The following is a 23,986-nucleotide window of genomic DNA, read 5'->3' on the forward strand; positions in this document are numbered from 1 at the left end:
TTTATTTTAGCGAACAATACTGTGATAAAATAAACTTGTTTTAATTAATGAATGCAAAGGTGACAGAAGCTTGGGTATTAAACAATTTACACAAGCTAGCTGTCCTCTTGATACTGATTATTCGTGAATTAACTCCCACGCATTCATTGATCAAAGCCAAATTGCATTCAAGTTAGGATTTTATTGGTTGGATCTATTGAACCAATAAGCACTTGATTGAACGAGTCAATTTAGATTTTGAATCTAAACGAGATCCGGAAAGGCAATTGACGAAGCATCGTTGGGAGTGATTCATTGACATTGACACACACACACACACACACACACACACACACACACACACACAAACACACACATTCGCTTGTCGCCATCTGCTGGCGTAACTGTGTAGCGTACAGAAACAGTCGATGAACGAACCGACGAATCATGAATATTTTTTCATGAATTCAAATGATTCGAATCCTTCAAATGAATCTAAAACACCCGGGTCCCGGACCCACCTCCAACTGTTAAAATTACGAAAGTTGGACAATGGACATTCGTTGCGTCGCCTGCGTATTTGTACACAAACATTTGATTATTTGACCATATAGATGGAAAAACGTTTCAGGTTTATCCTCATTACCAAATTATTCAATCTGTGCTTGATACATCGTCAAAGTAGACTAAATAATGTCGGAAACATCGGTTTCAGATAAATTAGACAATGATCAGTCTCGCGCGCCAACAGAAAACGAAGAAATCAACAACAACACTCCAAAAAGCAACATTGAGGAGTCTTTGGAAATTTCACAAACCACATTTGACAAGAAAAAAGAGGTTTCAGACTCAAACGCTAATGCTAACACCTCTGAAAACAGCAAACCAGATGTAGCTTCTAATGATGGGGAAGGAGAACAGCCAAAACCAAAGACAGATACTGATTTATCAAACACTGCTAACGTTAGTCTGCGGCCTGTAACCGTTAAGAGCTCCGCCTCATCTGAAGCTGCCCCAAAGGTCATAGCAGGCCCTGCACAGGTCAGATCCACCACACCAGTGGTTATAGGGGCCAGGGTGGTGACATCTAATGTTCAGGGACCCGGGGCCACCAGTTTGGCACTGGCTCCTCAGCCTGGAAGGGTCTCTGTTAGCTCTGTAGCCATAAGCCAGCCCAGGGTCACCACACTGACCACAGCCAAAGGGGCAGTCTTGACATTGCCAAGGATTTCCACCCCATCACAAAGTGTACCAATGACACGCACCCCTCAGACTGTGCCACTGCAGCTGCCTGCCAACTTCCAGGTACCACAAGGTGAGTTTACGTGGATTCAGGATACACTGTTTAATTTCATTGGTCTGTTTGTTTATTCTAACTGTAATGCTGTACTTAAGCATCAAGCCTACTTCTCAGTCTTGGCGATGTCTCACTGTCTCTCCCCCGCCTCTGAAGGAATGGTGTTAATCCGCAGTGACAGCGGGCAGTTGATGTTGGTATCTCAGCAGGCTCTGGCCCAGGCTCAGGGAATGCTGCCAAAACCAGCCAGTGCCAATGCCTCTGCTATAGTTAGACCCCCATCCTCACAGGTGTGTTATTTTGGTCACTTATCTTTAATGCTGGGAATAGAAACAAAGATCCAGTGAGGTAAACATATGATATTCATATTATGGTCTTTGAGCCCCCAGTCTCACCAGAGGGACAAAATTTGGTCAGTGGACAGTTTAATGCATATAAAGTTTTCATAATGTTTTTTAATCTTTTTTTTCTTCTTTTTTTTTTCTTTTACATATGATTAGGCTATATGATAATCTTTGATCATAAAAAGCATCATACTAATACTTCATTTGAAATTGTATATGTTCATTCATATTTTTAATATTAGCTTTTGTCTGTAAAAAAAAAAAAAGTCTGTAATTTTTTGTGTAAAAAATACATATTTAATGCAAAATAAATATATATTTGTAGATAATTTACATTTATTATGCTTTCTTATACAGCATAAAAACAAGTAAATAAAAAATCTTTATCTCAAAATCCAGACTTAGATAATTCATACTCGCTCAGTATTGCGATAAATAAGGTCACAATGTGTGTGTGTGTGTGTGTGTGTGTGTGTGTGTGTGTGTGATAAAATTACAAATGTGAGAAGAAAAGTCAGAATTGTGAGATGTATACTTGCAATTGCAAGAAAAAGGCCAGAAATGTAAGAGAACTAGCAGTAACCTTTAAAAATTTTACAAACAATTAGAAGTCAGAATTGTGAGAGAAATAGCCATATATATATATATATATATATATATATATATATATATATATATATATATTAAATATTGTGGGGAAAATAGGCTAATTATGAAAAGAGCAAATTATGTTGGAAAAACTTAGTCTTTAATGCTTACTATTTGTCACAATATAAATGCATCTGCAAGCACATGAAAACATGAAGAAGCTTCCTGCACAACTTTTGCACAAATGCACAACTTTATTTCATATGTCTTTTTTGTTTTTTTACAGGCAACTGTAACCACTACACCAATCATCAGAGTTTCTTTTCCACCTTCCAGTGCATCAGCTACTACCAATATTAAACTTAACCCCACTACAGGGACTGCCGTTCAGAAACCACCCTCCGCTACAGGAACTGCAATTTTCACGCCATCATGTACAGCAGGAGCTACCATCATTAAACCAGCCGGTGTTATAAGGACGGCTATCAGGAAGCCCAGTTCTACCATGGGGCCTGTTATCAAAGCCAGTCAAATGACTCCAAACAGCAGCACACCGGGGACCTTTAACCAGAGGACTAATTCTGTCACTGCAACTACCATAATTAATACCTCTGCTGTAAAGGTATTACTCACTTTGGCCGCATCAATTATTGATCCAAACAACAAAACAAAAATAATGGTTCATACTCTGACTTCAGGGCAAGATGTTGACGGGAATGCATTGTTAGCTTTCCCTCAGTGATTTAAATAGTAATGTAGGTCATTCAGTGTGACATTCATCTACCTAATCATGTCTGTGCTTTATTTTCTCCGCAGTCTGGTGGCAAGGGTGCTCTCTCCACCCAGGGTAATGCCCCACGTATGACGTCCCCTAATGTACCAGCCAGATCCAGCACGAACACATCATCAACCCCAGTCACTGTTACAGCTGTAAGGATACACGAATACATAAATATTAATCCTGGAAAGCCTGACATAATATAAAGTATCAGGGAAAAAAACTGTTTTTTAACTTATACAAAATCTAATAATAAAAAAATGCTTATGATTTGGTACATCAGGCTTTTATGGTTTATATAGTGTAATATAAGATAATATGGAGCTTTCTGAATTTCTATACACAAAAAGTACACTGAAATTCTGATAGCTTGTAATGTAAATTTGGGATATTTTTTATAACAATGTAGCATATTTCTTGCAGAAACGCTTATAAATAACAGTTGTCACTCTATATCTCCCATTAATATGCCTTTGATGCTAGATATTTAAAATAAAAGTTTTGTTATCAAAAGCTCTGTAGTTTAAAGGATGGGGGAGGACATATAGCGCAGTACAATACTATGGTGATTGAGAGAAGAATAAATCTCATATGCCTGATGTTACATATTTGGTGTGCACATGAGAAAAAGGTGATTAACAAAAAGGTATGGATAATCGAATCAGTTGCTTCAGTCCAATACAAGTTATTCCTCTGTTTACTTTATGAAAAGTGAGGATAAAATTTGGTCAATATGGAAATCAGATAATTATTTTCATTTATTTTATTTTTAGATTTTTTTACAGAACATTAACTAGGGTTAGGTGATCTAAAAGTACATTTAGATATTTAAAATTAATTATCCAATATTAGCTGATATCAATATTTTTATTTTTTTTGCGTTTACACTATGTGCATGACAAAACTGATCATGTTTCATTTTCCTTATCATCAGGAGACCTTGGAGAATGTGAAGAAGTGTAAAAACTTTCTGGTCACTCTTATGAAGCTGGCATCGAGTGGCACACGCTCGGCCAACATGGCTCAGAACGTCAAAGCTCTTGTCAAAGCCCTGCTGGTATGATGTCACTTGCTGCTTTCAAAATCAATATTCTAGAATACATTGTGTTTTAAAGGGCTTTTGTTGTCTTCTCCACATGTAGGATGGGAAACTAGAGGCAGAGGAGTTTACTGAAAAACTCTACATGGAGCTCAAGTCATCCCCTCAGCCATATCTAGTGCCTTTCCTGAAGGTGAATGCAGTTAAAACTCATTTAGATATTGCCAGCAACTTCAACAAAGTCATATGGGTACATGTGAGGGTAGTGACCTCATTTTTGACCTGATTTTAAGATGAAGTCTATTATCAGACCTTCAAAGCTCATGCATGAATGAGACGCGACCTCTTTGGTGTGAGCTAAATTAGAGATATACAAGCAGAGATGCTGATGTATTAATTCTTTCAGAGGAGCCTGCCAGCTGTCCGTCAGCTCACCCCAAACTCGCAGCTCTTCATTCAGCAGTGCGACCAACTCAAGCCCTCAGATTCGACACCAACCAAGGCCGCAAACCAGAAGTCCACTGCGTCTCTCAGCTCCTCCCTCAAGCCCAACCAGCCAACCAGAATGGCTCAGCTGGTAAACCCCGGCCCATTTTTAGTCCCGACAGGGTAATTTATCATGATGATTTCAGGGGTTTGCCTATATGAAACAATGGAAGAGTAATTAGATAATAAAGAAAACAAATGATCGTTCAGAGGTGGTGTTTTCACCATGGAAACAACTCTGGATGTGCATTGTTTTCATGTTAATCTGCAGGTATGATTTCTCTATCAATAGTTAGAATACCATATGGTGTCTGGAATTCAGGTATGTGTGTTCGGGGACCCTGAATGCACTGTTTTGATGTTTTATGTAATAGTAGACAGTCTGTGTGTTTGTGTGAGAGCGAAACACTCTAATTTCACACTGCCTCCTTCCCAGCACACTGGTTCATTTTTATGACAGCCTCTCTTCACTTTGTCTTCATTTCCTGGTTAACTCACCACCGCCCACGGTGTACAGGCTAATTCACTTAAAACCACCAGTATCCCACAAGCCCAAGCAGAGCCAAATTAGTTTTACACTAGAGACAAAGATGCATGAGTCTTAGCCCATTTCTTACCAGGAATGTCATGTTATCATATTCAAATAATGTCATGATTTGTTTTTCTGTAATCTAATATCACCATTTTATTGGACGTCTTGATGGATTTCCACTGAAATACAGAAGCTCATTTCCCATATACCTGAATAGACTTTAGAGGTTTTGATTACTTCAGAATCAGAAAGTGCTCTGAGGGTTTGCAGAAAGTGCTCCTGTCTAAAATGGTTTGTACAATGTCCTTGAGGTGGACTAAACCCAGCGTATCTTTGAATATTTTCATATGCATAATTCTTGCAACTTTGTTGTATTTATTTAGAAATACTGTCTTAGTATTGATTTTGTTTTTACTTTGCCAGGTGATCCAGCAACCTAAAGGAGTAATCGTCAAACAGTCTTTGACGTCAGCTCAGACAAGTTTACCTGCACTGAACCAAACTCAACCCAAACAGATGCTCATTCAAACCAATGCTAACGCAGCAGGTATAAGCTATAGTTTCACCATTGAAAAGTTTCGAAGTCGGTACAATGTTTTTGAAATAAGTCCCTAATGCTAACCAGGGCTGTGTTTATTTAATCAAAAATGAAGTTGAAACAGTTCCAGGTCCCGTTTGAAGTTCAATTAGCATCTGGCAACTGAATATACTGGAGAGTAGATTTTGTTTCTTCTGGAAACCCTCCCAAGCAAGCAACTTGTGCTGATGTTGGTGCTGTTTTATATCTTTTGAGGCTTGCTGACACAGAGAATGAACTAATTCCTGCAATTTCCCAGATGTGATCCTTGGAGAGTCTTCAATTCAAACTTTACACCTCACCTTGAATTAGGATGATATAGGCACATTTCTTCTTCCAGGCAGATCTGCACTTGATTGAATCGTCTTAATTATTCCTCTGATGGTGGAAATGGGAATTTTCAATACTTAGCTATTTTCTCACAGCCACTTTTTATTTTGTAAAGTTCAACAATCTTATATAGTTCATCCATACTCTATTCTTCAGTTTTACTCATTGTGATGAATAATTAAAGGAATGTGTCCTTTGTGTAAGCTCATATTCATACTCCTGTGAAAAAGGAATAGCTGGTCATTTACACGTACAATATGGGAATGGGAATATAGTTTATACATATTTTATTCATGAAAATTTCTAGAAGTGCTACTAAATAACCATAATTCATAATGTAACCCTCCCCCCCCCCCCACACACACACAAACAGCTTTCAATAGTTTTACCGCAATAAAAGGTTAGATTTTTGTTAAACTGTCAAACTGAGATTTGAACCTATGGCGGAAGGAAATAGTTCCGTACAAAAAGAGGGTTTTTAAAGATACTCCATTGTTGTCTTTTATATATATGTGAGTGTATATATATAATATATTATATATATATGTGTGTGTGTATATGTATATGTGTATACACACACACACACACACACACTTATGCTGTCAAACTGTTGTAAAACACAATACCACACACGGTGCGATATGGCTGTATATCAGCTCCCTATCACTGCTACTCATGTTTTTAACGACAGCTTCAAGACACCTCCTGTATCATCCTGGTAGATGGCAGTAAATCTTTAACAAGAATATCTCTGTACATTTTTCCTTCAATTATATGAATGATGCCACACCATGATGTTTTTGGGTTGATGTGCAGTGCCATTTGACCTTCAGACAAAAAGTGTTTATTATGGCATCCAAAGAGTAAAATTGTCTTATCTGATCAGACTATATTCTCCCAGTGTTTCACAGGCTTGTCTTAATGTCGTGCAGCAAACTTTAAATGAGCTTCAACATGCTTTTTCTTCAGCAATAGAGTGCTGCGTGGTGAGAGTGTATACAGGCCACGGCGGTTGAGTGCATTACTTACTGTTTTCTTTTAAACAATTGTACATGCTTAATCCAGATCTTCGGCTCTTAGATAACTCTTGATAATTGTTTGACTACTCTGTCAGAAATCCTGCGAGGAGCACCTGGTCATCATGGCCGGTTTATGGTCAAATTATGTTCTTTTCACTTCTGGATTATGGCCCCAACAGTGCTCACTGAAACATTCAGGAGTATAGAAATCCTTCTTTAACCAATGCGATCAGTATTGCAACAATAAGGTTGTGAAGGTTTTGAGCGCGCTCTTTGCTTTTACCCATCATGAGACACCTTTTTATAGGCCATCAGTTTGGACTAAACCAGCTAACATTAATTTCCAATGACAAGGAGCAGGATTGCTTTCTAATTACTGATACATTTCCATATGGTGTCTTGGCTTTCCATGCCTTTTAAACCTCCCTTTCTTTATGTGTTCAATACTTTTTCCACGTCATTCTACTTTTATTACACTGAATTTATTTTTGTTTTCTTTGTATGTATGGATTACTTGGGTTGTTACCGACCGCTGGTGAACATTTCATGTCAACAGCACCTTTAGAAATATATTTTCTGAGAAAAATGGTGATGTTCAATACTTATCTTGCCCGCTGTACGTGAATGCCGTTTTGATCTAAGCTCAGTATACTGAAAGACTAGGTGAGCTTTTATTATTTTTGAGCTTCTTTCACCTCCAAGTGTCCCAATTCATTTCAGGCTGATAAAAATACCTGTATTTTTATTCTGTCCCCTCAGGTGCTGTTCGGCGGCAGTCCATCCTTCAGGCATCTAAAACACACTTTTCCCAACCACTCCTTCCAGCGCAACCACACGGCTTCAAGGACAGCACCTCGGGCTCTTTCCGGTAATAGCTCTGACTTGCGGCCATTCATTGCTTATAGGATGAATGTGAATAGATGGCAGTCAATGTCGATATAGATTAAGATTTCTAGATGAGCTATACCATTAGCACATTAATTCTAAGACTTATAAAAAAGTGAAATCCTGTCCTTTAATTTTTTTGACGGACTTTCATTTAGAGATGATGATGACATTAATGATGTGGCTTCCATGGCCGGCGTGAACCTGAGTGAGGAGAATGCTCGTATTTTGGCCTCTGGCTCCGAGCTTGTGGGATCAGTGATCCGCTCCTGTCAAGAGGAGCCCTTTTTATTCCCATCAGCCCTTCAGTCACGAGTGCTGCAGATAGGTAACTTCCCACAACCCATTTAATTACTTTCTAAGATTTTTATATATAACATTTTATTAGGTACACCTGTTTCTTGGTAACACAAATTGCTAATCAGCTAATCACATGGCAGCAATTAAATGCATTTAGGCATCTAGATGTGGTGAAGACGACATGCTGAAGTTCAAACTGAGCATCAGAATGGGGAAGAAAGGGGTTTTAAGTGACTTTGAATGTAAAATGGTTGTTGGTGTCAGACGGGCTGGTCTGAATATTTCAAAAACTGCTGATCTACTGGGATTTTCATGCGCAACCATCTCAAGGGTTTATAGAAAATAGTCTGAAAAAGAGAACATATCCAGTGAGCAGCAATAGGCTTAATGCCTTGTTGATGTCAGAGAAGAATGGGTAGACTGGTTAGAGTTGATAGAAAGGCAACAGTAACTCAAATAAATACTCATTAAAGCCAGTGTATGCAGAATACCATCTCTGAATGCACAACACGTCGAACCCTGAAGCAGATGGGCCACAGCAACAGAAGACCATACTGGGTGCTGCTCCTGTCAGCTAAGAACAGGAAATGGAGGAAACAATTCACACAGGCTCACCAAAATTGGACAATAGAAGATTGGAAAAACGTTGCCTGGTCTGATGAGTCTCAGTTTCTGCTGTGACATTCGGATGATAGGGTCAGAATTTGACGTAAAGAACATGAAAGCATGGCTCGATCCTGCCTTGTCTCAACGGTTCAGGCTGGTGGTTATGTTGGATATATTCTTGGCACACTTTGGGCCCCTACGTAACAATTGAGCATCCTTTAAATGCCACAGTCTACCGGAGTATTGCTGCTGACCATGTCCATCCCTTTATGGCTACAGTGTACCCATCTTCTGATGGCTACTTCCAGCAGGATAATGCACCATGTCACAAAGCTCATATAGTCTCAGACTAGTTTCTTGAACATGACGAGTTCACTTTAATCAAATGGCCTCCATAGTCACTAGATCTCAATCCAATAGAGCAGCTTTGGGATGTGGTGGAATGCATTAAATTATTAAATTAAGTTTTTTTGTTGTTGTTTTTTAGCTGGTTTTAGAGAGGTTTTTGATTATTTTTCTGCTGATCAACCTCGGTGAAAATCTTGCAGACCAGCTAAACCAATTGAGCACCAGCTTGTTCAATTTGACACAATAGCCCATATTATACCAGCTAAGACTAGTTTAAATCTGCTTAAAACATCAAACCAGCTGTTTGGAAATTTAGGACTTTGAATGTAATGCAAATGCCAGGCAGCGCAATTCCAGTTTAGAGGAAAGAGTGTCTAAGGGTTAGCTAATGTAACACAAAAGAGTTTTAACAAATTACTTTACATGTACTGTAGGTAGTTGCTAATTAGTAACTCGATATTGCATAATTATTTAAAACCAACATTCCTGAACGCTGTATTCCTCCATATTTTACTGACCTCAGCTATAGCATTAACAGCTTTTTTTTCCATCTTTGGCTGCGTCTCAATTTGGAGGCTGCATCCTCCGGAGGTCGCATTTGAAGACTGAATATGTCATTAAGGATTTCTTATTTAAGAAAAGTTACCATAATAAGATTGACTGTTACTCTTTGTGAGGTTTAGAATACTATCATTTATTTCTTACTTAAACGGTTACTTTTCTTAAAGAGCCAGTAAGATGAAAATTCTAAGCTTCGTATCACTGTTTATAAGTCCTGTACATTAGGTTTAAATCCATCCAAGGTTAAAAAACATTGTCATTTTGTCAAAATATCATTTTAAAATTACCTCAATTCTCAGAGATCCCCAAACGGTTCGCGCGAAGCTATTCAAAAGATTCAGTTTCCTTAAACCCCACCTTTTGGTAGCATACTGTGTTCTGATTGGTCAACTAACATAGTCAGGTTTGATTGGTTTTTCCGCACACACCTCCACGGTAAACTATGCTTTAGCATCTGTTTGGGGTGAATTATGTCTTATTCCTCTCATCGCGAAACAAACAGTAAAATAAAAAACTTGAACAGTCTCGCTGCTTTTTCTTCTGTGTGGGTGTATTCAAGCCGCGCGCTTCAGTTTGAATCTGAATAGCATGTTCAGCGCAGGGGCGTGGTCACGAAGGGAGACATGAAAAGCAGACATCGCGTTGTTTTCATATGGATTACTTTATCACAGAATATCTGTTTTCGGCAGCACTTGTTTAGTTTTAAAGTAGACATGTCAAACTTTCTATAGATATCTCTCTCATGTCTCTTCGTTGAGTATTCACGGAGTTACACTTCGTTTTAATGACGTTTTTGTAAATGAAGATCAGCGCAGACAGGCTGCAGACAGCACACATACTGATAAGACGCTCAGGAGAAAACAGACATATAACACAAATAACTTCATAATCATACTTCGCGTTGTGATTCAGAGATGCTCATTGTTCTAAATAAAGTTGGTAATGAACCATCTTTTATGGCCAAACGCTTTGAAAATCCCGCTGTACTCACCGAGATTATAAAAGCAGTCATCAGTGAAATGTTGTGGACACAACAAAAGGGATTCGTTGTACTGCTCTGGTATTGTGGTAAAAATGAATTTTAGACATTGGTTCTTCTGATTTTCATTCTTTGGCAGTGAAAATAAAACAAACTTGCCTTTACAATTAAAAACACACTGTCTCCTCGACATGATACTCTCACACCAACCAGAGCATCTGTGTGTGTGTGTGTGTGTCTGTGTGGGGGGTGGGGCAGGTCAGAGTTCCGTTTCTCCCAAGACGGTAGGCGGAGATTTTTATGCAAAGTGTTCCTAGTGACGTACATAGAGATGGGCAAAAGATTTGAAATCTATAACGACTCGTTTCAGCGATTCAGAGTCGACTCCTTACTTTAGAAGCCAATAACTTTATAAATTGTGTACTTTTTGGTTTAATTACTTTGCACATTGTTTACACTGATGGACAGCTACATCATACACTGTAATACAGGTAATTTTTGATTTCCCATCTGTGTGGCTCTTTAAATGAGACTTCCCTGATGACGTATGTAGCCTTAAAATGCGACCTCTGGAGGACACCGCATTCTAAATGAGACACAGCCAGTGTATCTTTACTCAAAGTGATATTGCATTTCCCTCCATCTCTGATTGTCAAAGTCTGTTCACCTCCCTCAGCTCTGCCTCTACAGCATGCATCCTGTCTGTGTTTTTTTTGGGCATATGTTGCGCTGTGTTGTGACACATGAGAGCAGTCTCTGTCTTTGATCAGTGGTATCTCTGACGAGCCTGTTCTGCTTAATCAGTATGCTAATGACTGCCGAGCCGTGCAAAGTTGCCAGAGTGGCAGGAATCCACTCTGCTGCACTGATCAAAAAAGCGTCGGAACAAGGGAGAGAAAGGACGACAGAGGCGGAGGGAGGGAGAGAGGGAGATAGCCAGGAGGTAGGGGGAGTCGTGCGGAGGAGGAGGAGACGAAAAGAGAGAATGTGGAAATGAAAGAGACAGGCTTGTCCTCGCAGGAACTCGGTCCGCATCAGCAGAAAGGGCAGAAATGAGATGGAATTGGAGTGTTTGCAGATGTCTGTCTACTCGGCAAGCGTAACAAACCAACAGGAACAAAGCATGTCTGACATTATGGAAATGTGAATACAATATAAACAGCCGAGGAAAACAACAAAATAGCTGGATCCCAGCTCGATGAAGACATTTGCCTCTAATTTTACACAATCTCCATTTCTGTCAGGCAGTAAATAGGTCTGCACAAATGTTGAATTAGAGTTGGATTCGTGGCTTTCTTGAAGAACTGTCTGTGATTAACATGCCCACACACAATCTGTGCCCAGAGAACTTGAATGTGCAGTTCACAAAGTTGTACCTATTTCCCGCATCTGACACGTTAATACATTTAAGCTAATTTGATTATGCGTTCAACTACAAATAAAAGTGAATTATCTCAAAACTATTTAACATTTAACCACAACACATTTTCCCCCTTTAAAAAATGTAACACTGCCGTGGACTTTGAACTTTGAAATTGAAACTGGGTTCTGTTGACATTTCTTGTATCAGATGAGGTATGACTGTTTTAAATACAGTCCTGAAATGTATAAATGACTTCACTTCAACAATCTTTATTCTTTCTCTGCAATTTTGAATTGATCCACAAGTTACAAATTGGCTTTTATAAATGAATTATTTATTAATCTTGACATTGATAACATTGAGATAAAATCAGACCTTAGAATGAGTGTTTCTCCCATGCTAGGACAACTACTAAACGTGTGATTGTGGATGCATAGGTGGATCTTTGAGCATCACAGAGGTCTGTCCTGATGTCCTTGAACTGCTCTCTCTTGCTACACAAGAGAGGCTTCGGGACCTGCTGGAGAAGATAACCATTGTAGCACAGCATCGACAGATTTCTTATAAGGTATCCTTGCCTATAAACCACAATAGACAAGATAATTGAGAAAATCGAAAACTTTTAGAATTAGTTTAGCTTGTTTCTTAAAAGGTTGACACACTTAATATAGTGGTTTCAACTACTGTGTACTTGCATTTAAATTAATCTTTTTTTATACAGTGCATTGTTGTGTACATTCACATTTTTACTTTGTACTTTTACATTGTACCTTTAACATCTGTAATTAATTTCTTACATCTGCAATTATACTGTTGACTCTAAATCACATGTTAATCCTAATCATATTACTTAATCTGTCCCTAACATATTCTATAACTAGACATTAACACAATTGGTACACTGTACCTAAAATTACATCTTGACATGCATACAGTCTCTAAAGACACCTGATCTAATGTGCTATGATTGCATAGGTTTTACAGTTAAACTGTTCTCCACTACAGTGCAGAATGTTGTCCAGTGCGTCGCACACACTCTACTAGAACAGTTGTCGTGCGGCTTTGCCACACAAACTTTGATATTTCAGCTCAATAAAACAGGCGATGTACCAAAGATGTTAGGGGGTAGCTGTGGGTCCAGATGGGGAGTAAAATAACTATTAGGCTATGAAATAAACAAATATTTCTTGCACAGGGTCATGAATTTATGCCTACATTGAAGTAGGCTAAGCCCTGTCTAGGCTCTGCCCCTGAACCGGCTATCCGTGAGCCATTCATTGGTCTGATTAGTTATAAAGTTATAAAATAGTTGCAATAAACGTGTTAAGAATCCATACAACTGTAACAGTGTAGAACATTTATTATGCCGCATGGAACTGGGGAATGACTGATGATGGCACAGTTTAATATTTGGTTGACCAATCAGCGGAAAAGGGGCGTTTAGTTCCCACCCACATGTAAAAAAAAAAAAAAAGTATTTACTCATTTGAAAATAATTCTAAAGAAACTTTCCATAATGTACAGTCCCCCCCCCCCCCATGAATAAGAATTTAGCTTTAAAAAAACAAAAGCAGTCAAAATTTTCAAAAGTATATTCAAAATGTATAATTAAATTTTTCTTTCATATGAGTATTGAACAAATTGAGGAAAATGTCATGTTTAATTGCTTTTTTATAACCCTTTAACTGCCCCACCAAGAAAAAAGCATTTTTTGTTTGCATTTCTTATCTCCTTATGTCATTAGTAACCACACTCAATGTATTTTTTTTCCAACACGTCCCATAATTTTTAAAACATTAGCTTAGCTTTTCTACGTTTACCATAAAGTGACAAATCAACCATTTGGTTGAGCACGTTTTTGAAAAATTATTGAAAACATACTAAAGTTTTTTCATGGCACCAAGTAAAATAATTTTGTAAAGTTGGGGCTCTTACAGTGTAATATGTCAAAAAAATATGCTTACCTTGCAAAATTTCACCAAAAACAGTTTACATGGCAGGAGTGATTTCTTTCTCTCTGACATCCATCAAAGAAGAAGTGTTGTGACAAATGCTGTTGATTTTTTTTGGCTTAACATACCTCTACCAGATGGTAGAGATGGCTCAATCAGCTTGAATTAAGTTAGGTACTCCTCTCAATAAAATATAGTGACTCAAAATGTGCTCAACCATTTGGTCGAGCGGCAGTTAAAGGGTTAAAGAAATAATAAGACTTCATTAACACTTTAGAATAGGTAACACCTGTTAACTATTAACTATGACATTTCTCTCAATAAATTCTTAATTTGCTGCTTATAAATATTTAGTATTGTAGTTGTTAGGTTTAGGTGTTGGGTAAGATTAGGGATGGAGAATAAGATCAAGAAGAATAAGGCATTAATATTTACTTAATTACTAATACATGGCTAATATTCTAGTAATATCCATGGTAATAAGCAACTAATAGGTGTTACCTATTCTAAAGTGTTATCAAGACTTCTTCACCTTACAAATGGTTGTCAAAAGAAAAGTGCTAAAAAAGTGCACAAAGTGTGATGGGCTATTTGTGGGATCAGAACCACAAAATAATCAAATCTATGCTAGGGCTTGCTCCCCTATTATGTAATACACAAAGAACAGTATGTAAAAGGATGACCTCCTACCTCCCCACATCAAATTGGCACTTAACTATCCCATAAGGCCATGGGAGAGGAATTGTGAATGACATTGAAGCGACACAACTGATACCTGAAGTCACATAACAATGTTCTACATCCAGATAAATATCATATTACACACATTCATACAGAACATAACTTTTTAAAGGCTGCAAAGTATGTGATTATGGATTAAGTTATTGTTTTAGGCAACTATTGTTTTTCCCAAAATTACACTGCAATATGGATGTAAAATGGGTAGTTAATGCCCATTGCGTTTTAATGCCCATGTGTTTCATGTTGACTTGTATAAACAAAACGTGTACTACAGTCTCAAATGTGTGTCTCGTCGTACTCTAATGTTTCCTGTGGTGAGGATGATTGGCGTTACAGTCAGACCAATGACACGCGCTCTCAGCTGAAGTTCCTGGAGCAGCTGGAAAGACTGGAGAAACAGAGGAGGGAGGAAGAGGAGCGAGAAGCCCTGCTCCGCATTGCCCGGGTAACAAGCTGACACAACAAAAGAGGAGGAAAAAAACACCTGGATTCAGTCTCTGTTTAAAATGTACTGTTTTTTTCACCTCTGTTTGCGTGTAGAGTCGCTCAAACAGTGAAGACCCAGAGCAACAGCGTCTGAAACAGCGAGCCAAAGAGGTAGAAGGATTTCTGTGTGTTGGTGTTAATAAAAATACATACATCCCTCCTCCACAACCTGTTTTTCATTCCTTCTGCTCCCTTGTATAGCAATGAGGACGATCAATACTCTTCATAAAAGTCCCATTTGTGGCCCACATAGACAAATCCACACACATACATACACATACCCTGGAGACAAGGCTCTCTAATTGGGGGCTCATTTTAATTGAGTCTAATATTGGGTCTGGAATTGAAGCCTGCGGCTAAACAGGGAACAGAATGTAATGAAAGCCCTCTGGATGAGTTGTGTGTCTGTTTACAAGGTAACGCTCATCTAGTCATGTGTTAGAGAGCACGTAACATGTTTGTATTTTTGCACATGTTTTCAATTTGGGTTCTTTGTCATAGTCTATCGGTAAAATCAATAGTGCTGAAATAAAACATTCATCACCAATAACAGCTTTCCAGGTTTTTTTTTTTTTTTTTTTTTAAACATTCCATGTGGATTTGGGTGAGCCAATGGAAATATTGACTTTATTTTTGAGTGCCTGTCAAACGCTCATTCTCTCTTGTTTTGCCCTTGTTTAGATGCAGCAGTTGGAGTTGGCACAGATGGAGCACAGAGATGCAAATTTGGCAGCGCTGGCAGCCCTGGGGCCACGTAAGAGGAAATCTCTGGAGGCTCCCGGCTCAGGGGCCAACCAGGTACCTGCACATGTCTATACCGTCACCTCTATTCAGAGTTTTCCTGTATACTGCCTTAATACTTCAGTCTGTGCAGATGTGCAGGAAATGTTTACATGTAAATGTAAACAGTCTGTAGAACAGAGCTTTTGGTCATTTTTATATTTCTGTCTGTATTTGGATAAGCTGTTCTGGTTTTATTAAGTTCATGGGTAAGTCTTCCTATGTGGCTATATGAAATTATGCATTTACTCTTATGTCACTTAAATATAAGTAAACTCAAGAAAGGGAATAGGTATATTGTGTTTGAGGCCACCACTAACTGTCGACCAAATGCATCAATCTCTTTGATTGACTTTTTCATTTTATAAAATCGGTTGATAAAATGCCGCTCAGTGTCGGTAAGATTTGTTTTTAAGAAGTTAGTATTTTATAAAATAAAGATGACAGTAAAGACATTGATAATGCAATTCTTTTGTACTTTGCTCATCAGAAATACCTGAAAGAAAATATATGATAGTTTCCACAAAAATATTAATCGGCTGTTTTCAACATTTGATAATTATAAAAAAAAATGTTAATATTAAAAATCTGCATATTAGAATGATTTCTGAAGGATCATGTCACTGAAGACTGGAGGAATGATGCTGAAAATACAGCTTTGCAATAACAGGACTAAATTACATTTTTAAATATATTTCAACAGAAAATGGTTATTTAAAACCGTTTAAAACTTTATAACTGTATTTTGATCAAATAAATGCAGCCTTGGTGAGCATGAGGTACTTTGAAAAACAGTAAAAAATCTTACCGACCCCAAACGTTTGATGATAATATACTGTTTATGCCTAAAGAGGAAGAACTTAACTTCAGTGTAATATACCGGGTGGTATTGTTAGTGATTTTATAAAATAAATGAGTAAAAAAGGACAAGGAAAGACTGAACAAAAGACCAGAGGATTTTATGTTAGTTTAGTTTAATTAGTTTTTACATTTGTGAATTATTTTTCCTTTAGGCTGTGAGGAATGCTAATAAGTGAAAAGATGGTTTTGAGTTGTTGTGTGCTTAAATTACACAGGCCTTTTAGAAAAAATGCCTCTGCCTAGGGAAGTTTAGTGTTTGCCTCATTTTGAGGAGTTTAAAGCGCCGGTGCAGTTAGAAGGAAAAGAACAGAGGTTAAAAGATGCCAGCCTTGTGTTTCCAAAGTTAAATTATCTGCAGCACCATTTATTTGTTCATGTCTATATGTATGCCTAAATCTTTATTTTTGTTATACTGTATTTCTTTTTTCCAGAATTAAGGTTCTGATCGATTGATTGAACAATTTCTCAAAACGATAATGAACAATTTTTTTTTAGCTCCCCTTGTGAAGTGAAAAAGCACTTATATGTATTGATTGTGCATGTGTAGTGTACTTCAAAGTATATTTTTAGGGTGCTTTCACACTAGCACTTTTGGTGCACACCTGAGTTCAGTAAGTTTGGATGATTGTGAACGCTGTCTTCCGAACTCGGGGGCGCACCTGTGAACCGTACCCAAGTCTGCTTAAAAAGGGTGGCCTGGGGTACGGTCCAAGTGAACTCTGGTACGGTTCCTTTCTGATGTGAAAGCAATTGTACCAAATTACGGAAGTGAACTGCTATTAATTACATATTATTTGATAAAAATGTGTTTGTGTGTGTTTCACTCACTCTCCTGATGAGCATGACTGACACACTGCAAGCAGAGAGCTGTATATCTAATTTCTATTTGTCTTTAATGTTCTTTAGAGCATTTACAGTGCATTCATAAGCCAGACCAGGGCTTAATTTGTGCCAGAACAAGCCGGATCCGGCACCTCCGAAATCCGATCCGGCACCTCATTTTGGCGGATCCTCCTCCTCCAGGGGCGGCGTTTCAGTATGGCAGACAGAGAATAGCCAGATATGTGCCGTGAAAAACTATCCAAAATTCATATCTCTATTATAATTCGTTATTATTATTTATGTCACATGGTTTTAGAAATATTGAACCAATGATAAGTATTTAAAGGAGCTTGTAAAACTTCATAACGCCATTGGATCCTCAAGCTCTCGCAAAACCTCGTCACTTCACCCGCCTCCACACATTTAGTGCTGTTCATTTATTCGAGTAACTTTTTTGACATTTGATTATAAAGTGTTTTAATTCTACAAAATATGATGTAAAAACGTCTGAGTGCTGCCCTCTTCAGGTTGAACGGTGGCTACTGCAGTTAATTTTTCCTATTGGATGTTGCGGTGGCAAGTGACGTAAGCGGTGGCGGGTGACGAAAGCAGTTTCCAGCTCACCACGCCCCTTGGTAAGAGCTACCACGCTATTGGCAGTATAAATCTTGTTCCGTCAAAATCACTGTAGTGAGTCAGGAGTTGGAATTGCGAGTATTGATAACGACCAAGATAGACTATTATAGCATCTGTTTAGCATAGCAATTATATAGTTATTTAGATCTTCAAGTTAGCGTAGATTTATCTGTATTTAGTACGGTGGTCAGGATGGTACGTAGGTGTGTTGCTGGTTGTGACAGCACTGCTGGACTGCATAGTTTTCCAGCAGACTTTAAAATTAGGCGCCAGTGGTTGCATGCACTTGGCCTGGAAGACCGCAAGTTCCCGCCTAGAACTGCAGTGTGTAAACTGCATTTTACGCGGGATTGCTTCTCCAACGCAATGGAGGTGGAAATGGGCTTCTCCATACAGCTCGCGCTGAAAAGCGACGCGGTGCGGGAGTTAAGACCGCAGTTTGAGCCAGCGGCTCAAATTGATATGAACAGACACCTTGACATCCTCCACTTCAGGTGAAAGCTACGTGCTTCATTAGTCACTCTCCATTTTAGCGTCTCTGACAGCAGCTGTCAATCAATCCGTCACTGCGAGTCTCAGGTTCATGCCGCACTCGCTCAGCCCCGCCCTAGGTTCGTCACCTCTATCTCTGCTGTGATCTGCCCACTTTTTAATGGAATGATTTTTGGTGGCAAATCTTATTTTGACCCATATTTTGGGAAAATGCTTTGAAATTCTTTTTTACACTCAACGGTACACTCTGGGAAAGTTCACTACCCTTTCGTTATGTTCGTGGATGAAAACATCCACTAAATTAAACTGCTGTAAAAATGTATCAGATAAATATTTTTTCAATTTTTTTTTGCATAAATCTATTAATCAACCTCAGTCCTGATCAAAACTACCAAATGTTTAAAAAAAAAAAAAATCCAAGATTTTAACTCTTTAATTACCAAGTTCATAAATGATGTCACTGATTTGGGGAAAAAAACACACAATGTTACATTTTCAATTTAAAAAGTGATTGTGGACTGGATATTTTTTTACGTTTTTATCACAGTCTTGGGCATGTCAAAGATTAGTAGCAAGATTGGCTTTGATGCATTGTTAGTTTTTGTGCAGCTTTAGATTTAAATTTTTTCTCCCTCATTTGTTGTTGGTGGCTGTTTTTGCCCCATTGACTTCCATTATAACGAAATTTTTTGATTGCAAAGCCATGAAACCATATAATCATGCATTATTGATTGTTTGTGTTTTTCGTTTTGGGAAGAGGTAAAAAAAAATATTTTTACAGTTAGTCACTAGGTGGGACCATTAACCCTTTAGATAGGCCTGTGCAAAAAAAGGCTTAGTTTCTGGCTTGTATATGGAGTTATATGGAGTATAACAGGAAATTATAGTGTTTGTGTATATAATACTCGTGAGTCAGCTTTATATGCGCGAGCTTTGGATGTGACTGTGAGGGCACATACTGTAATACAGCCTGTGGACCGCGTGAGTACCAAATGGCTTAAAATTCTTAAAAAGGTGTGCAAATTATTATACATTTTTGTGACAATGCAACAATGACCTGATTAGTCAAGTGACAGTTCTGTCAGCTGTCCTGAAATGCGAGTGAGTCTTGTATCGCAGCGTGCAGGTCACTGAAGCGCTGATGAGAAGCGTGCTCTGAGAGAGTTCATGGATTAAAACGACTGATTTAATCTTAGACTTTGTGTGGATTTATTTTATTATTCAAACCTACAAGCTATGTTGAATAAATGCAGGAATTTCCCTCATTCTAACTTTGAAAGCTGCGATTAAAACAATGCGACACATAGTCCCCCTCAGAAAAGTTTTTAGGCCTGGAAATTGTCGTTTTAAAATCGCATGGCATTTCCATGTTATTCATGACCTTGCAGACCCTATAAAAGCAACTGATGCACGCTCTTAATCACTTAAACTGGTCCACCAATGTGATTGCGCGAGTGCTCCGTTACCTCTCCCTTCTGTAATCGCATGCCGGATCCGTTACCCCGCTTTGTTCCGGGACTTCGCAATTTACAAATTAAGCACTGAGACAGACGATATTGCCATTATGTATTGAAGCTTTGGAAACAAAAAACAAACCGTTCAAAAATATAAATATAGAAGTGAAGAGAGCAATATTATTGTATACAATTTACAATATACAATATTACTGTTGTTACTTACTTGATGATGCAAACGAACCGTGGTTCTGACCCAAATAAAATCATATGAACGCAGTACAGTGGTAGCAAAAATAACTTTTTTACTAAATTGCTAATTCAATGCAAATGTGTAATATTTTAAAATACAGTTTAATATATTAGAAAGTTTTTATGTAATTTAAATTATATTTTAATTTATCATAAATGTTTGTCAGTGTATTTGGCAGGACACGTTAATCCTTTTTTTTAAGACAATAGCGCAATAATCATAATTAATTATGAAGCAACATGAAGATGTACTAACTGTGCGTTCACACCGCTGGCGTCGAGAGCGTCAAAAATCACTCTTGCCGCTCTGCTCACGACGCTGCAGACAGATTAGAGAGTGCTCAGACGCTCTGACGTAGATCGAATTCTTATTTTGTATTTAAAGTGGCCGCAAAGCAAACAAGCTTGTTGATCTCGTGCAGACTAACCCCAAGGAGGGTAACGTTATAAGTTAACCTGATTAAATATTGTTGTGGACGAAATATTAAGATCCTTTACTTAAAATGAACAAATCTCAGACACCTTGGTCAACGTATCACTTTTAAATAATTTTTTTTATGTCCCTGTACGCAAACAGGGACACCTCATAGATTATTGCAAACTTGAAACCGCAATAATCAACCTGTCCTCCGTTGTGCTTGGGAACTAAATGGTCGGAGCTGCGTTCTCTGGAATCCTCTCAAGCAGTGTACTTCTACGTTCCGATTGGTTGCTGCCCCAACCGCGTCATAGCTCATTACCATAAAGTTGCCTTGATTTCAACTCTCCTCGACGCTCTCAACGGCCAAGTCGCGCCGCGCCGATCCTCGCCGCTGCTCGACGCCGGCTTCCCTTACGAAAAATAACCATGGTTTTATTATAGTAAAACTGTAGTAACCCATGGTTTTTTGGCGTATTGACTGCCATTTGTAAAACCACAGATTTACTACAAATACCATGGTTAAACCATGGTTAATATAGCAAAACCATGGTTAATTTGTGGTTACCATGGTTTAACTACAAAAACCATGGTTTTTTGGTTTTATTTGTAGTAAAACCATGGTTAATTTTCGTAAGGGTTACATTGAAAATGAATGACTTCCGACCGCTTTGACACTCTCGACGCCGGCGGTGTGAACGCACAGTTAGTGATGTACTTCAGTTGCTGATCCCCATTAACTTGTATAGTGGTTTTTTTTCTCTGTACTACAGAAGTCAATGGGCACCAGCAACTGAAGGTGAATTATCCCTTTAAGTGGGTTAGAAAACCACTCTAAAGACTTTATTTAAAGTCTGCATGCAATCAAAATGTACAATATTTATTTTGTTAGCGTGCATTGTTAGTCTTATTGTGCATTCGTCGAGAGCGTCAAAAGTCGCTCTTGTCGCTCTCAGACGCTCTGATGTAGATCGAATGCTTATTTTGTATTTAAAGCAGCCGTAAAGCAAACAAGCTTGTTGATCTCGTGCAGACTAACCACAAGGAGGGTAACGTTATAAGTTAACCTCATTAAATATTGTTGTTGATCCTTTACCTAATAATGTATAAAGCACTGTAGAAATATTCTGATGCAAGTAAAAGTCTTGCATTGAAAATGCTACTTAAGTAAATATAATCAAGTATAAACATTACTTAATGTAAGTATAATCAGGGAAATTTGTTTAAAAGTAAACTGGGACTACAGTACTATTATTTATTATATCATTAGATTATTATTTCTATAACGTTACTGCACATCAGCAACTCACCAGGAGCTGTGTTCTATGGAATCCTCTCAAGCGGTGGACTTCTACATTCCGATTGGTTGCTGCCCAAACGCGTCATAGCTCATTACCATAAAGTTGCCTTGATTTCAACTCTCCTCGACGCTCTCAACGGTCAAGTCGTGCCGTGCTGCTCCTTGCTGCTGCTGAGTTAATCCTCTGAAAAAAACTTGAATTAAAATCCGATTATTTGCTTCTGCTCCGGAACGGCTCTCTTGCTCTGATGACGTCAGTTTGAATTGAGTCAGAATTTGCTTAACCACGCCCCTACAGATGTTACTGTGCTGCGAGTAAAAGATGAGAGGAGGACTGAAAAAATAAAACCCCGCCCTCTACTCAATATTCTGTTTCGGGTGGAAATACGTCACCATACTGAAATAAAGTCAGCCACAACCGTTTAGTTCACACAGATAACTTTAATAACTTTTATTAATTCAATTTTATTTAAACTAAAATACATTTCAATTAATTTGCAACTAACGCACGTACAAGTGTACTAAAGTAATATCGGTGTATACTAGTGTACTTCTTTTCCACTATGATTTTGTGATGATATCAATTATGTGCTATTGTTTTTTTCATGAATTATTTCTAAACTGATTTCATATGAGAAAAACCATTTAGGTCCATGTGGCTCCAAGAATGATTCTTTATGTCTGTCTGCCCAGTTGTTAGGTTCATGTGGGCAGTTTGCTACTCGAGCACCGGTTCGAATCACTTTGAGAGATCTGACCTTCTGCATGGAGCAAGACCCCACATTCAGACACACTCTCATGCTGTATAGAGCATTTCTAGGCTAGATAACCACACAAACACAACTTCTGAGTTTTGTTCTGTGTTTGGGAAAAGTTCTTTAGATTACATAGTACTTTACCATGGTTCAAAATGAAACCGTTTTTGTTATATTTCTGTGTTCCTATCCTTGTTTTGATGACTGAATAAACTGTTTGTATAGATTGACTAGTAAGTCAGCACAAAATAATAAATTTAACACTATTAGCAGCAACACAATGTGTGGATCTCGTATATTTGAACTGCAGAGTTGTGTATGTTGTCCAAATTCTTAATATTTAGTTTTTTTTTCTCCTTGCAAATGACCTTTTTCATGCTGAACTTTTGCTGCACTAGTTGTTTGGGGATTGCATAGAGGTCTGTGTATAAGCTCCGGGGCAGTGGATGCCCTGAACAAAACACTATAAACCAATCACGCATCTACAGCCTTTGGCATCCAAATCCACCAATCAAAGCAAGACATTGGCTGAGAGAATAGTTCTGACCAATCAAAGCAGGATTTTTCTTTAGAGCCCAAATCAACCGAAATCATTTCACGACTAACCAACCAATCAGATCATGGACACAAGAACTAGAACGGACAAGTAGAAAGTACAAACAGCCAGAGGGTCCAAAGCTGTAAGAAACAGGACAATAGATAGCCTCAAGAACTCTTGTGCATCAAGATCAAGATAACAAGGGCCAAAATCAACAGATCAGGGGCAGGATGTCTCTTAGGATTAGCTGCTGACCGATCATCCCTCTTTAATGATTAAAACAGAGGTTAAATAAAGGGTAACTAACAATGTCATAATTCTAGAGTTTACCTCTGTTCATTAGCATTGCCAGTCTTCCTCATCTGTCATGCATGCCTTTGCATTTGTAAGGTGAATGGAAGTTCTCAAAAAGAGCCGATTTTAATGCTTGCCTCAGCCTCAGAAACTTAAATACTCTGTGTGCATGCCTGAGGTACAGGATTCTGAAA

General features: G+C 38.2%; 1 protein-coding gene across 2 annotated transcripts; it reads left to right on the plus strand.

The window, feature by feature from the left end:
• The first annotated feature begins 475 nt into the window (after positions 1-475).
• Positions 476-23,236, plus strand: taf4b (TAF4B RNA polymerase II, TATA box binding protein (TBP)-associated factor). Of its 2 annotated transcripts, none has more exons than XM_026195095.1 (15): positions 476-1,294; positions 1,433-1,566; positions 2,495-2,830; positions 3,025-3,138; positions 3,921-4,043; positions 4,129-4,218; positions 4,432-4,602; positions 5,467-5,590; positions 7,729-7,837; positions 8,013-8,182; positions 12,449-12,579; positions 14,979-15,149; positions 15,245-15,301; positions 15,872-15,988; positions 22,899-23,236. In XM_026195095.1, the coding sequence occupies exons 1-15, from the start codon at positions 673-675 to the stop codon at positions 23,028-23,030; spliced, it is 2,601 nt and encodes an 866-aa protein (XP_026050880.1). In that variant the 5' UTR covers positions 476-672; the 3' UTR covers positions 23,031-23,236. The 2 variants fall into 2 exon arrangements, with proteins under 2 accessions (XP_026050880.1, XP_026050881.1); XM_026195096.1 differs by having other exon boundaries at positions 477-1,294; positions 15,024-15,149.
• The last annotated feature ends 750 nt before the right edge of the window (positions 23,237-23,986 follow it).

This window comes from Carassius auratus, chromosome 20 (genome assembly GCF_003368295.1).
Source record: "Carassius auratus strain Wakin chromosome 20, ASM336829v1, whole genome shotgun sequence".
Lineage (NCBI taxonomy): Eukaryota > Metazoa > Chordata > Actinopteri > Cypriniformes > Cyprinidae > Carassius > Carassius auratus.

What these genes read in the sequence shown, in the direction of transcription:
- taf4b (XM_026195095.1), top strand. Translation starts at nt 673, where the DNA reads ATGTCGGAAACATCGGTTTCAGATAAATTAGACAATGATCAGTCTCGC. An exon ending in CAACCAGAATGGCTCAGCTG is followed by an intron (nt 4,603 to 5,466) that starts GTAAACCCCGGC and finishes TTACTTTGCCAG; the next exon opens with GTGATCCAGCAACCTAAAGG. An exon ending in CCCTGCTCCGCATTGCCCGG is followed by an intron (nt 15,150 to 15,244) that starts GTAACAAGCTGA and finishes GTTTGCGTGTAG; the next exon opens with AGTCGCTCAAACAGTGAAGA.